This window comes from Portunus trituberculatus, chromosome 43, assembly GCF_017591435.1.
Source record: "Portunus trituberculatus isolate SZX2019 chromosome 43, ASM1759143v1, whole genome shotgun sequence".
Taxonomy (NCBI): Eukaryota; Metazoa; Arthropoda; class Malacostraca; order Decapoda; family Portunidae; genus Portunus; species Portunus trituberculatus.
The window spans coordinates 9,049,411-9,061,910 of NC_059297.1; the positions used below are offsets into that span (position 1 = coordinate 9,049,411).

At 45.5% G+C, this 12,500-nt stretch overlaps 1 protein-coding gene across 31 annotated transcripts in view; it reads right to left on the reverse strand.

Annotated features, from left to right (window-relative positions):
- Positions 1-12,500, reverse strand: part of LOC123518130 (polypyrimidine tract-binding protein 1-like) — a 256,907-nt gene that overhangs the window by 60,630 nt on the left and 183,777 nt on the right. For 2 of the 31 annotated variants that reach the window (XM_045278798.1, XM_045278795.1), the window contains exon 1: positions 4,524-5,086. The exons of 28 other annotated variants lie outside the window; for them this stretch is intronic. In XM_045278798.1, the coding sequence (XP_045134733.1) occupies positions 4,524-4,526 (3 nt within the window). In that variant the 5' untranslated portion in view covers positions 4,527-5,086. Of the gene's footprint in view, positions 1-4,523; positions 5,088-12,500 lie in introns of those variants that run through there. One more of the 31 variants, XM_045278790.1, reaches the window with a different exon arrangement.

The window sequence follows — 12,500 nt, forward strand, 5'->3', positions numbered from 1 at the left end:
GGTACCATGTCCGGACCGCAATACACGCCGAGGCACGTGCAGCCATGCCGTATGCATTCACAACCTGCCAGAGGAACGAATGCCAGAGGAGGTTGATGGGGGACTGACGAAGCACCAGCACTGGTGAAATCCAGCACTTACTAAGGCACACGCCACCGCTGAGCAGGAAAGTCTGTCAGGTGGAGAGGGACACGGATGAGGGCGGGCGTGTAGTCATGTGGAGGATCCAAGAGCCAACTGGCGCAGTCATTGATCCGCCAGGTCAGGCTGCTGTTGACACTCGCCAGCTGCCGCCGCTGCACCACCCTCTCTCTCTGTCCATCGGCTCATGGCGTTTACATCGCTGCAGAGCGCCTAACGCATTGCTGAAAGCAGCGCCAAGCGACGCAGACAACACGCATATTTCTCAAGATTACGAAAGGCTTGCAACAGTGAGAAAAGAAAAATTCCCATGACACACACACATTTAGCTTCCTCTATCCGACGCAAGATATCAATGATGAAGAGAAAGGATGGTGCTAGACATGTCATGAGCAACGATACGTGGCATGAAGAGGGAAGGTAGGGAACACTGCTGCCCGGAGCCTGAGGTGTGTAGCAAGAAGAGGGAGGACAAAGAGGGACCTGGCTTGGTGGGCGGGGGAGGAGAGGGGCCGCGGTGAGGTGGTTGCCGCGTAGCACTACAAAGACCAGCCAGCACCACGTGACCATCCAGTCCACTATGAAGCGAGGGAGTCCATTCCCCAAGCACTGTGCTGTACATTGCTCGCACCTCACGTGGTTGCCAATTTTTTATTATAAATTCATTGTATGAGCTCAGGACGTGTATGTAACCAAGTCGGGAGTATTGGAAACTAAAGGCACCCAACTCTAAACTCTATCCCAGATTATTGTCTTATATCTATTGAGGGTAACCAAGCTACATTGTATGAAAAACATTACCAGGGATTACTTAAGACTGTTCAAAACACTAACATACGTTGGTTAGAAATGTAAAGATAAAGATGTTCAATACCTCACTGGATACAACGAAAATTATAGTGGGCGGACAAGGGGCGTACGGTGGTGTTCTAACCTTCCCAGCCATATACCCACCGTCTCCCTCGTCTAGCTGGGCTGCCTGTCGTGCTGCTGCCGCTAACACAAACCGATACTCGGAACACCAAGCCAAGTGTTGTATTTCAGAAGACAAGTTGTAGTGTATGTGTCCAAGGAACGCACAATATTACATATTTTTGTTAAAGGATACGTGAAGACGTGAATTATGCTTAAAGTGCAAACTTCAGATAATACAAAATTAGTTATATTCACCACTTAAGGAAGAGCACATACGACTTTAGTTCCTAATGAATATGACTAGTGTGGCCCTGGCCAACCCATAACAGGACCCGGCGTTTGCTACACCATGATAGTTGCGGAGCAAGGATGGAGGTGGGTGATCGAGCCAGAGATCATATTCAAGTGTCAGTGTCAGGGAGGGCAGGACAGTAAACACGAAGTGTACCACAGAACTACAGCGCGCTACAGAGTGCCTACACAGCACCAACACTTTCCCGGCCAATTACTGTAACATCCCACGGAAAATGCGAGCAGAACAGGATGAGCCATGCGACATCTCGGAACATAATTGTGACACAAGAACGAGTGGAAAGAGTGGAGGTAGGTGCGGGCGCCACTGCGGCAGGGTGGCGGTGTAGTGCGGCAGAGCGGGAGGCCGCCAGTTCGCCAGGGGAACACTTGTTGGGCCCCCACGATCAATGGCTGCGTCTGCCCTCGCTCCACCCTGGACCACACGCCGCCACAACACACCCTGGCCTTCACAATATTTTCCATACATCAACCACCACCAACATTCCCCTCACAAAACCACACTCCCTACCATCCACATACTTAGCTTGCGAGCACACAACTTTAACTCCCAAAAACATCATCTGTCCTCCACACAGTACTGCACACACGTCAACTGTCTTCACAACGCCACCGCATAGCCGGCCACCCCTGAGTTCTGTCGCACCAATCAGGCACAAAGGGCCCAACCCAGCAAACCAACAGGTAAAAAATCCAAGAGAAAGTGGGCTAACATGCACAATTATCTCTAGCGAGTCGTCGCCAAAAACATCAAGAATCCCCCGCAACTTTTTTTTTTTTTTTTTTTTTTTGCAAAACAGACGGCTAACTTTGGAAAATACGATTTATCTTTGATGTAAGTGTACGTAAAACCTGTTAAACCAAAGACTGAAGACAAAAATGGTGTACTGTAAGGAGCTGCAAACTACACACGCCAGAGAGAGAGAGAGAGAGAGAGAGAGAGAGAGAGAGAGAGAGAGAGAGAGAGAGAGAGAGAGAGAGAGAGAGAGAGACCTGCATACCGGTGCCAGCACGCCATCATGGTCGCCCAGTACTGCTCAGGTGTGTGTGTGTGTGTGTGTGTGTGTGTGTGTGTGTGTGTGTGTGTGTGTGTGTGTGTGTGTGTGTGTGTGTTTTGAAAACAACCACCGTATTCTAAGCAAGCATCCAGCACGAGTGAGACATCACAGCTCCACTTCGCGGGGATACCAAGACGCACCACGGGAATCTCGTTTTTCCTGCGAAGCAAACAAGGAGTGCTGCGGTAACCTCTATCCAGCCTACCAGAAGATACGTAAACCGCTCCTTGGAGGGTCCTCAGTTAATACGCCTAGTGGCACTGCTGGCCTGAGACGAGCTGAGGGAGATGAAATTTGCCAAAGCTTACGTCACAAGCGGGTAGAGTAAAGTGGAAAGGTGGGCCAGCCAGCGACTTGATAATGATATGTCCACAGAGGGATGGCGGAGTAATGGATGGCAGGAAAGAGGAACGAAGAGGTGACACATTGCACGTCTAGGCACTAATGGTAATACAGGCAGTAGCGCTAACACGAGGGAGGGGCAGTGTGGGTGTGAGAATGACAAGTGCTGCCATGCTCGTCAAACTTACCTGATGCTAGAAGTCTTCCCCACTACCCCCCCTTCTCTCTCTCTCTCTCCCCGCTGGATTTAACAAACCTGGCCACCACCTGTGATAGTGTTTACCTGTTATACTGTTTTGATATTCACCTCCCAACTACTCGGTAAAGTGTCTACTACATCAGCTGCTACTTGTCGCCACATCACGCCGTCATAACCATTGATACATCTCACCATATCACAAAGTACGATAGCAAGACAAAGGAGGCAGGTGAAGTAAGCAAACTGTTAATATGTATGTATTCTACACCTGGTCCACCAATACTTCCTCTCCCTGTTAAAGGCCCCGCCATCCATTCACTCAACTTCCCCAATTGTAAGAAAAGTATATTCTGTCGGCCGACACTCTTTAACATTAAGGATGAGGAAGACCAAGCATCCTTAAGTTACGACACACGTGTTTAAAACTTTCTGAGGTGAGGCAGCAGAGCCAACAACTTCTCCACTCGGCCAATGGAGGACCACGTGCAGCTGCCGCTCGCCCGCCCTCTCTCAGATTCTTGTTGTCGCAGGCACGCTCCGCCAGTCAGTGCCTCCCTGCATGAACAAAGTGGCTACAGGTGTTCTACTGCAACACTTGAATTTACAATGGCCACTTTCGAGTCGCAGGTACTTTCTATCACTAAAGAAACAAGCATTTCAATCAAGCTTGTGAGAACTTTAAACTACCTCAGACATCAGAGAAAGCAATGCAATAATGATTACCAACGGTGTAAATTTGTGTTCATGAAACCCTATTATAGACATCACTGACGTGACTTCAAGTAAAATACAAAGATCTTATCTGATAAAGCTCGCCTACGCCCAGTATACAGGAATTTCCCCCTCCCTCCTCTCTAGAGCTCTTCCCCCTTTAGGACCATGCGGGCTGCGTGGCCATCGCCGGGTCCAGACTGTGACCTTCAGACCGGTCGAGCTCTCAGGTCCCGCCGCCAACACTGGCCGACACCCTTCCTCACCCAAACTCACTCTCTCAAGGCTACAATGGATACGCAATGATTATTCCTCACATTCTGGACCCTATAAGGGACAACAAGCGGTCCTGTGTTCAGAAGTCTCGCCTGCGTGCTGCGGACCCCGAAACATGCACACTGGAGGGAGTACCACAGGCGCCGTTTGTGCGTCTTGTGAAATATATATGAGGGAGGTGTGGCCGCGCCCCGCCACGCCACACTAGGTGGAGCTGCTACACCACTTGTGACACATACTATTAACAGAAGTAACGCTAAAGGCATGGTAATTAAATCTTACATTTATAAATTATCAGCGCCGTAAGACATGTACACAATCACATACCATCGGCCAAGAGTAACTACACATGCAATACAGCTCCGCACGACACTCAGCAATACATATATGCAATTTCTATAATTCCATCTAAAATATTTATATAGTTCATTTCCATTACTTAGGCAAAAGCACAACACACTGCACACGTAACAGCGACACAAGCTCCGTGGGGTGGCGGTGTGGTGGTGGTGATGGCTGTGGCGGCAGCGGCGGCGGGCGGGCGGGCCATGGCCGCAAACCTCACTTACCATGACGTCGAAGTGAGTGACTTCCAGATTGGCGGGCTGGGGGTAGAAGGTGTGTGGAGGAGGTGGGAGGTAGGAGAAGATGGGCGTGGGTTGCTCAGCCGCCGTGAAAATTTTGGTGGTGGTGGGTGATGCGTCTCGGGAGGAATTTGGTGGCGGCGAGGCTGGGGTGGGCGCTGGTGGCTTGGCGGACGCGACGGACACACGTCCTGATGATAGCAGAGTACTGGCAGGGTTCAGCACCACTAGTGGATCTTAAGGGGAGTTAAGGCCGTAGAAGATATGTTCTGTTGGAGTCAGGTCGCGCCGTTGTTGCTGTTTATGTACCGTGTATGTGTACGTGTTCGTGTGTGTTGTGTTATGTTGGAAGTTGGGTGGCGTCGGTGGTTGTGACGGAGAAGCAGTAGTGATATCAGCAGCAGCAAAAGCAGCAGTTAACAAGTACAGCAGCAGTATCAGCAGTGAAGGCGACGGTGACGTGAAGGGTGTGAGGTCCGGGTGTGTGAGTGAGGTAGTGTGGATAGCGAGACACAGAGAGAGAGCACAGCGCGGCCGGCGGCGTGCTCACGACTAACTCAGAGGTCCCCTCCACCGCCCGCCCGCGGCTCACTGTGGGGAGGCGGGGCCGCTCCCCCTCTTATGCCAAACACCGCCACTCGCACACCGACTGTTCACCTCTTTGGCTGTTTAACACACTCACTTCCCGTTCCTAGCAGTTGTGTCAATGTAACCAAGCATTTTGCGACACGGCAGAGCAGTCTGCCTTATAAGAAAGTCCTGAAGTAAATAACTAGTGAAATAAAAAAAATAAGTTCGATAATAGTGTAAGTGGCGTACCAGACGAAGGTAAGGGGAGGGGGTAGGGGCCGCATGCGCGGGGGTCCCGCACGGCCCGGCTTACCTGAGTCCCCCCCGCGCCTCCCTTCCCCCACATCACTACCTGCACCCCAACACACTCCTTCCAACCAACTCCTACCAAACAAAATTCCCAATTTTTTTTTTTAGCAAATGTGGCCATGGCGTTCACCTCATGAAGCTCCAGACTGCAAGGTGGTGGTAACATCTATCAAAGGTGCTCCCTTTGCTTAGGTAAATCATCATTACTAAAACAGTGAACGAATTTGATCAGAGCGAAATTTTACAGCATTGGGTGCACTGGTAGTGGTGGTGATGGAGGGTGAGTGAAGTGAGCATGTGGGGGAGGATACGGAGAGAGAGGGGGGGATGAACTCCTCACCTGCCGCACGCGCACTACACGCATCTCTCCTCAGCCGCACACTCCTCCCCGGCCAGCTCGCCTCGCCAAAGGTAAAACACTCATTACACCGCCGTCAACTTACAGGCGTCCCAAGCCCAGCGCATACCTTGCTAGCGAAATAGAAATCGTCTGCCACTCTTAACACCTCACGGGCATGCACTTTTTTGGTAGGGGTAGGTAGATAACTGAGTTTTCACGATGTGCCAGGCACAAAACGATCACCGGCACCACCACTCATCTTCCAGTGGCACATGCGAACAGGCAACACCATTCTGCTTCCTCACACTGTTGTAAACCTCCTTCAGTACATAGACATATTTTTACTATAACTTTTAGATATGATTAAGCAATTTCATTTACATTAGAAAGGGTTTATGAAGGTCAAAAGGTTGATAGTCAGTCTTCACTATTCTAACGCCCATACAAGTTTCTGAAGCTGTATAGAGTCCTCAAATAGTAAATAGAATGAATATGAAAATGCGTCATGGTTCTTAAGAGATTAAGAACAAACATCCACTAACTCACTCAGAACCGTAAAGATTCATACTGAAACTGTTCGAACTTTTAAACATAACAACAAACTTTACATAGGAAGAGTGACTGTAGCATGAAATTTACCGTTATTATATATATATATATATATATATATATATATATATATATATATATATATATATATATATATATATATATATATATATATATATATATATATATATATATATATATATATATATATATATATATATATATATATATATATATATATATATATATATATATATATATATATATATATATATATATATATATATATATATATATATATATATATATATATATATATATATATATATATATATATATATATATATATATATATATATATATATATATATATATATATATATATATATATATATATATATATATATATATATATATATATATACACACACACACATATATATATATATATATATATATATATATATATATATATATATATATATATATATATATATATACACACATATATATATATATATATATATATATATATATATATATATATACAGGTAGATATATAAAATAATACCATAGGAAAATATTTAACAATTACCTTCACCAGATCCCAAACACCTGATTACCTTAGTTACCTATACCCAATTCAAAGAAAACTGCAGTCTCACCGCTTCCATTTTCTTTGCGGTGAAGCTGGCTTAGACTAATCACTTCGCATATCCCAACTCTGCCTGCATCCAACACTGATTCAACTTCATCCTTGGTACAGATTTACTTCACATCGATTTTCATTGAAAACAAAATGTTTCTTAACGACAACAGTAACCCCCCCCCCTCTCTCTCTCTCTCCTGACCATCTAAGAAGTTTACAAGGTCACAAAAGTTCATCAACACAGGAGAGTAGTACTAACACGAGACGGATGCCTTTATGCAACTCTAAACACATCATGAAGTATTGGTCGTGCAGAAGGTATCAAGTCTGTGAAAGTGAAAGGAATGGCAAAACACGAGAAAAAAAATCTAATCGGCGCCGCTCTTTGAATGTGTAACGGTGGGGCGGGGAATGTGACGAACCCCTATACCCCGTCATTGGATGAAACAAAGCCCCAGCACAGGTTTGGGAAGGCCATGAATACATCTCCCTACCGGTGAAGAGCAACCACTGCATTTTGATGAACAGCGTCAAGGAGAGTGGCGTGAGAGTGTCGGGGCTAAGGAAGGTATGGAGCATGGGGGGAGGGGGAGGGGGAGGAGGAGGAGGAGGAGGAGGAGGAGGAGGAGGAGGAGGAGGAGGAGGAGGAGGAGGAGGAGGAGGAGGGGGGGTTTATCGACGCCCGAAGAGGCTCACCTTGCTCTCTGTACCAGGCCTCTCGCCAACACACACACACACACACACACACACACACACACACACACACACACACACACACACACACACACCGCGAATCGTGGTGTGTTATGTGTTAACGTGAATAATGTAAACACCAGGTCGCAGTGATCTCTGGAACCAAGACCAGTCGGAAGCTGGCTAATTTTCAAACTATAACGAGATGACCGGAACAAGGAACAACCACGCGGTTCCTATCAGTCCTATCTTCAACGCAACTGCATCGGGAGGCTAAGAGGCACTATGGGCTTCTGCAAACACGAGAGAGAGAGAGAGAGAGAGAGAGAGAGAGAGAGAGAGAGAGAGAGAGAGAGAGAGAGAGAGAGAGAGAGAGAGAGACTTGCATCTTTAATCAAGAGTGGAAATAATTACAATAGACTATGTGAAGGCCGTATCGTAAGCAAGGCTGTGTCGAAGGAAGCTAAAGAAGGAAAGAAATAATAATGAACTGTTCCGGCGAGGAGACTACGCACCGAGTACCTTTGGCATTATTCTTATTGAAGTGGAAGAACTACACCCAACCCCTCCCCCCATCCGTCCCAAGAGGTTAACACAACGACGCTCGAAGTGCAAGTACAAAGGTCTAGCAAATTCCTTAAAGCTACCCTTTTAAATTCCTGACGACAACCACCACCACTACCTCCACGCACAGAGAATAATACACTACGTTGATACACCTTGTCTGTCAATACTAATGCATTCATAAAGTACTAATATTGCCCAAAACTCTCCATGTTCGCCACATTAATAAACATTGTACATTACCGTAGCTGTTTCACAAACGTCTGCAGATATCTAACAAGCCTCGCTTACCTGGAAAAGAAAGGATAAGAAACGTTAATAATCAATGAAAAAAATCACGATATAAAAAATAAATAAATAAATACCATGTATCTAAAATTTTAATGCCATGTTATAGAAACACATGGAATGCCTTATGTTGTTACTTATACACAAACATGGCTACATACTTGAACGTAGCCAGTCAAGCTCACTGTACCTTCATGTGTACGTGGAATAAAAGCGAACGAGTACAATAAATAAAATTAAGTAACAAACATATATATATATATATATATATATATATATATATATATATATATATATATATATATATATATATATATATATAACAACAATTGCATGTAAGATGCCAGGGCATGAATATGGGTTTTGTACACCTACTTGTAGTTTGGTTCACGCTGGCTTCACGACAAAATAAGAGCGATTAATTATTGATGAAAACTCCCTTCGCCTCCCTATCCAAGTCATTGTAGTACAAGATCAACACGCAACAAACCAAGACAACTACCAGCCATGTCAGTGCTTAAACTAAACTTAAAGTAAATGGTACTACCACGCTATTATGCTGAAAACAATTCCATGGAAGCCTTGGTGGAGTGAGAAAGTTTAATTTTCGGAGGAGTGTGTGAAACATTACCAAACAGTCCCCAAGGAACACGCTGATGGTGGAGGCGGGGCGATGTTGTGTCCGCCTAATGACGCTCAAGATTAATACAGCAATTTACTCACACGGGGATTGTCCTCGAGGACTTCAAAGGCACCCCCCTCCAAAAAAAAATGTTGGGTCTTGTAGGCGAGTCTCACGGGAAGCTCGCAAGATGCTCGGCCCAAAAGGAAGCCCACACACTCCCTGCCACAAGGAGGGCGGCTATTTTTTAACACTCCTTCAATTCTCCTAATTTTCCAGACAAGAAACATGCAGCTTTCTCCTAACCGCTCTAAATTCGATACTTCAATGAGACTTGTGGCGAGGACGAGGATGCAGATTGCCATTTACAACAGGACGCTCTGGGAACCCTGAATAAGAGGAGGGTACGAGTATTATCGGGTTAACTCTCCAGGCAGGCACTACTCAAGTGTCTGGCAGGCACATTAACAAATTACTGTACACCAGAGCATCCTACACCACTTGAGATAGGCTTAAATAACACAAACAAATATACTGCAATATCGTAAAACATGTCCCTGAAGCGTGGAAGTGAATCCAGACCTTGTTTTCACCAGGGGCGCACCAAGGACAAACCACGAGGGTCACGGGGGCATCCTAACCTCGGATTGTGTTTGGCAGGGCCCTCTTGCAAATCCTCGACGGTTGGGCAAGAACTGGAGGATGTGGTGGTGAGGTGATACAGGTCACAGTCATGCCCAGTCACCATCTAACGCTGCCTCCAACCACGACTCCTACATTTTACTTTACTAAAGGAATTGTGCGTGTAGTTTGTTCCGTCAGGCAAGACTGAAGGTTTGGGAAGGTCGTGGCAAGGTGAGGGGAAGGGTCACACTTCAACACACGGGCCCTGCCTTGGGGTTTCCTGGAGGTGAGGTCGACTGCTGCCTGAGGGAGTCACACGGCTGCCCTCTGACCTCCAAACATGAAGCTTCTCCAAAGGCGGAAGTCGAGTGTTAGTAACAGCCGCAGGGGCTGTCACCTTCGAGGTCTGAGTTTCGTAAATATAATTCCTGCAATATCTAGAAGATTCAATAACCAAACGTTAATAATGCTAATATAATTATTTATATCTTTGACGATCGCGTTCAACAATTTATTGAAAGAAGGCGCCATTTTCTTTATCTAATTTATTATTGTTTTTTGTATGGTCTATAGCGCCTGTAGGTATACTTCAAGAGTATGGGAAGCGCTGTTCAGCTTCCACCCATTAGTGGCGTAGGCAATTTTACACATTGGTATCCATATTAGGGCCCAAGCGCATCCTTGGTGTAACCACCTAGATAGAACCTGGGTATCATGGTGACTTGTAGGTAACTTAAACCACTCCACAAATGGCATAGTTTCAAGGCGGCACGTGGTGGGATTCGAACCTTCATATGGACATCTGACCGATCCCACATTCACCATCTTATTCACTACGCCACCGCCTCCCTAATACCAGACATGGGTACATAGCGGCAACAGACTACGCTTGACGGGACAACTTGCGCTTAACTGACAGAACCTTCAAGACCCAATGAGTATGGCAAGCCAGTTTCGTACAATTTTTGTTATGGCAACTATCTGCCAAGTCAACAGTCAACTTTCGTCCACTAACTGTATGTTACTTGTTTTTCTCCTCGCCGACGTAAATACTCCACGTCCACCCAACATTTGATTTCGATTCTGAACAGAACATGATACTAAATTATACTATTGTGTTGTGGTCTGACCAATGTAATAAAAAAAAAAAAAAAAAAAAGGGGGCCATGACCTAATAGATGAAGAAGGCCAATTTCTCATAATTTTAATCTCTTCAGTACCAGGATGAGTTTTCACAACCATTTTGGTTACTATTTAGTGATTTTATACAGCTTCAGAATTATGTTGTGATTAAAATAGTAAAGACTATGGTCAATATTCTTTTGACCTCCATAGACCTTTCCAAATTCAAATAAAATCGTCTAATCGTACCTAAAATCAAGGTAAAAATAAGTTTCAGTAGCAAAGGAGTTAATTTTTTTTTCCCCAGCTCAGTCGATGCCGCTACCAGCAAAGCAGCCTTTCCGGTTGTGTGGATGGTAATTCACATACGCACAGAGTAGACGCATCACTTTTCAACTACTGAGGTTATCTTACTCATCCACCTTCTTCTTTCCCCTCCCTTTTCTTTTTTCCAGTGGTATTGCTATAAGGGAAAGGAGATGAATAAAAACAATTACAAGGACACTCTCCTAGCGTCAATAAACACTACACTTATTTGACAACGCAATCGTGTGTCATTCCGAAGTCTTTATACTAGCTGCTAATTAACATAAAAGTAAATAAGCTCTAAACAACACATGAAGACCGTATCCCCTACTCTCTCCACCTTACCACATTGAAGTGTCACATAAAACACCACACAGCAAAAATCAAACACTAACGCAGTCCACTGTCTATAAGAACCAAAGCATATCCACACGCATCTTCAACGTCCAGCGCAAATTGTATTCCTATGACAATGCCGTTCTCCTTTACGTGTTCTGAAGGCACAAAACGTAGCCGCTGTCCCAAACAGAAAGGTGGGGAAAAACTGGGGTGCAAGGCAGTGAGGGAATACTCAAGGCTCCGGAACATAAAATAAATGTGAGTAGATGCGGCTGAATGTGAAAGGAGTGGAGAATAAAGATACTGTGTACAAAGAAACGAGAAAAATGGTTGGAGAGAATATGTTAAATCAGACTGGACAATGAAAATTAGAAGATGGGAGTTGGACTCCAGAGGGGACGGGATGCAAGGGTAAAGGATATGGTGAAGATGAAATTTAATGGAAAGGAGGGGAGAGGGGGGCGACATCCGAAAATGAAAGGGTGCGGGCTGGAGAGAGGAGAGAAGTGGAGTGATGGGTGTGGCGGGAATGCAGGCCAGCCATCAGCGCAGTGATACGGGGAAGAGAAGCTCCAATCAAGGCGACAAGAGATGGATTACTTTAAAGAATCTCTGGCCGTTGTTTACAGAATGTTATCGGGTGAAAGAGGGGAATGTAAAGCTGGGAGCAAAGAATCATGTTCGAGACTGACGAGAAGAGAGGTGGGGAGACACGGGGATGCAGCAGCAGCCTTGTTCATGTTAAGAGAAAAGGATGGCGAAGCCTTTCTCCTTTCCATCATGTGTAGCGGTGGCGGTATCCTAAGTGAAGCTAAAGCCCTCACCAGCAAGTCCCTGCTCTCCCAAAGCGGCTTAGATGAGCCCACAGAGGGGCCAAAAGGCGAATTTAATTGAATACGAAAACATGGTGGCAGGTAAGCTGCTCATGTAGGTGGAAGCAGCCGCGGCGTATACAAGCCCATAGTGCGCGCTCTGGAAGAACACTCA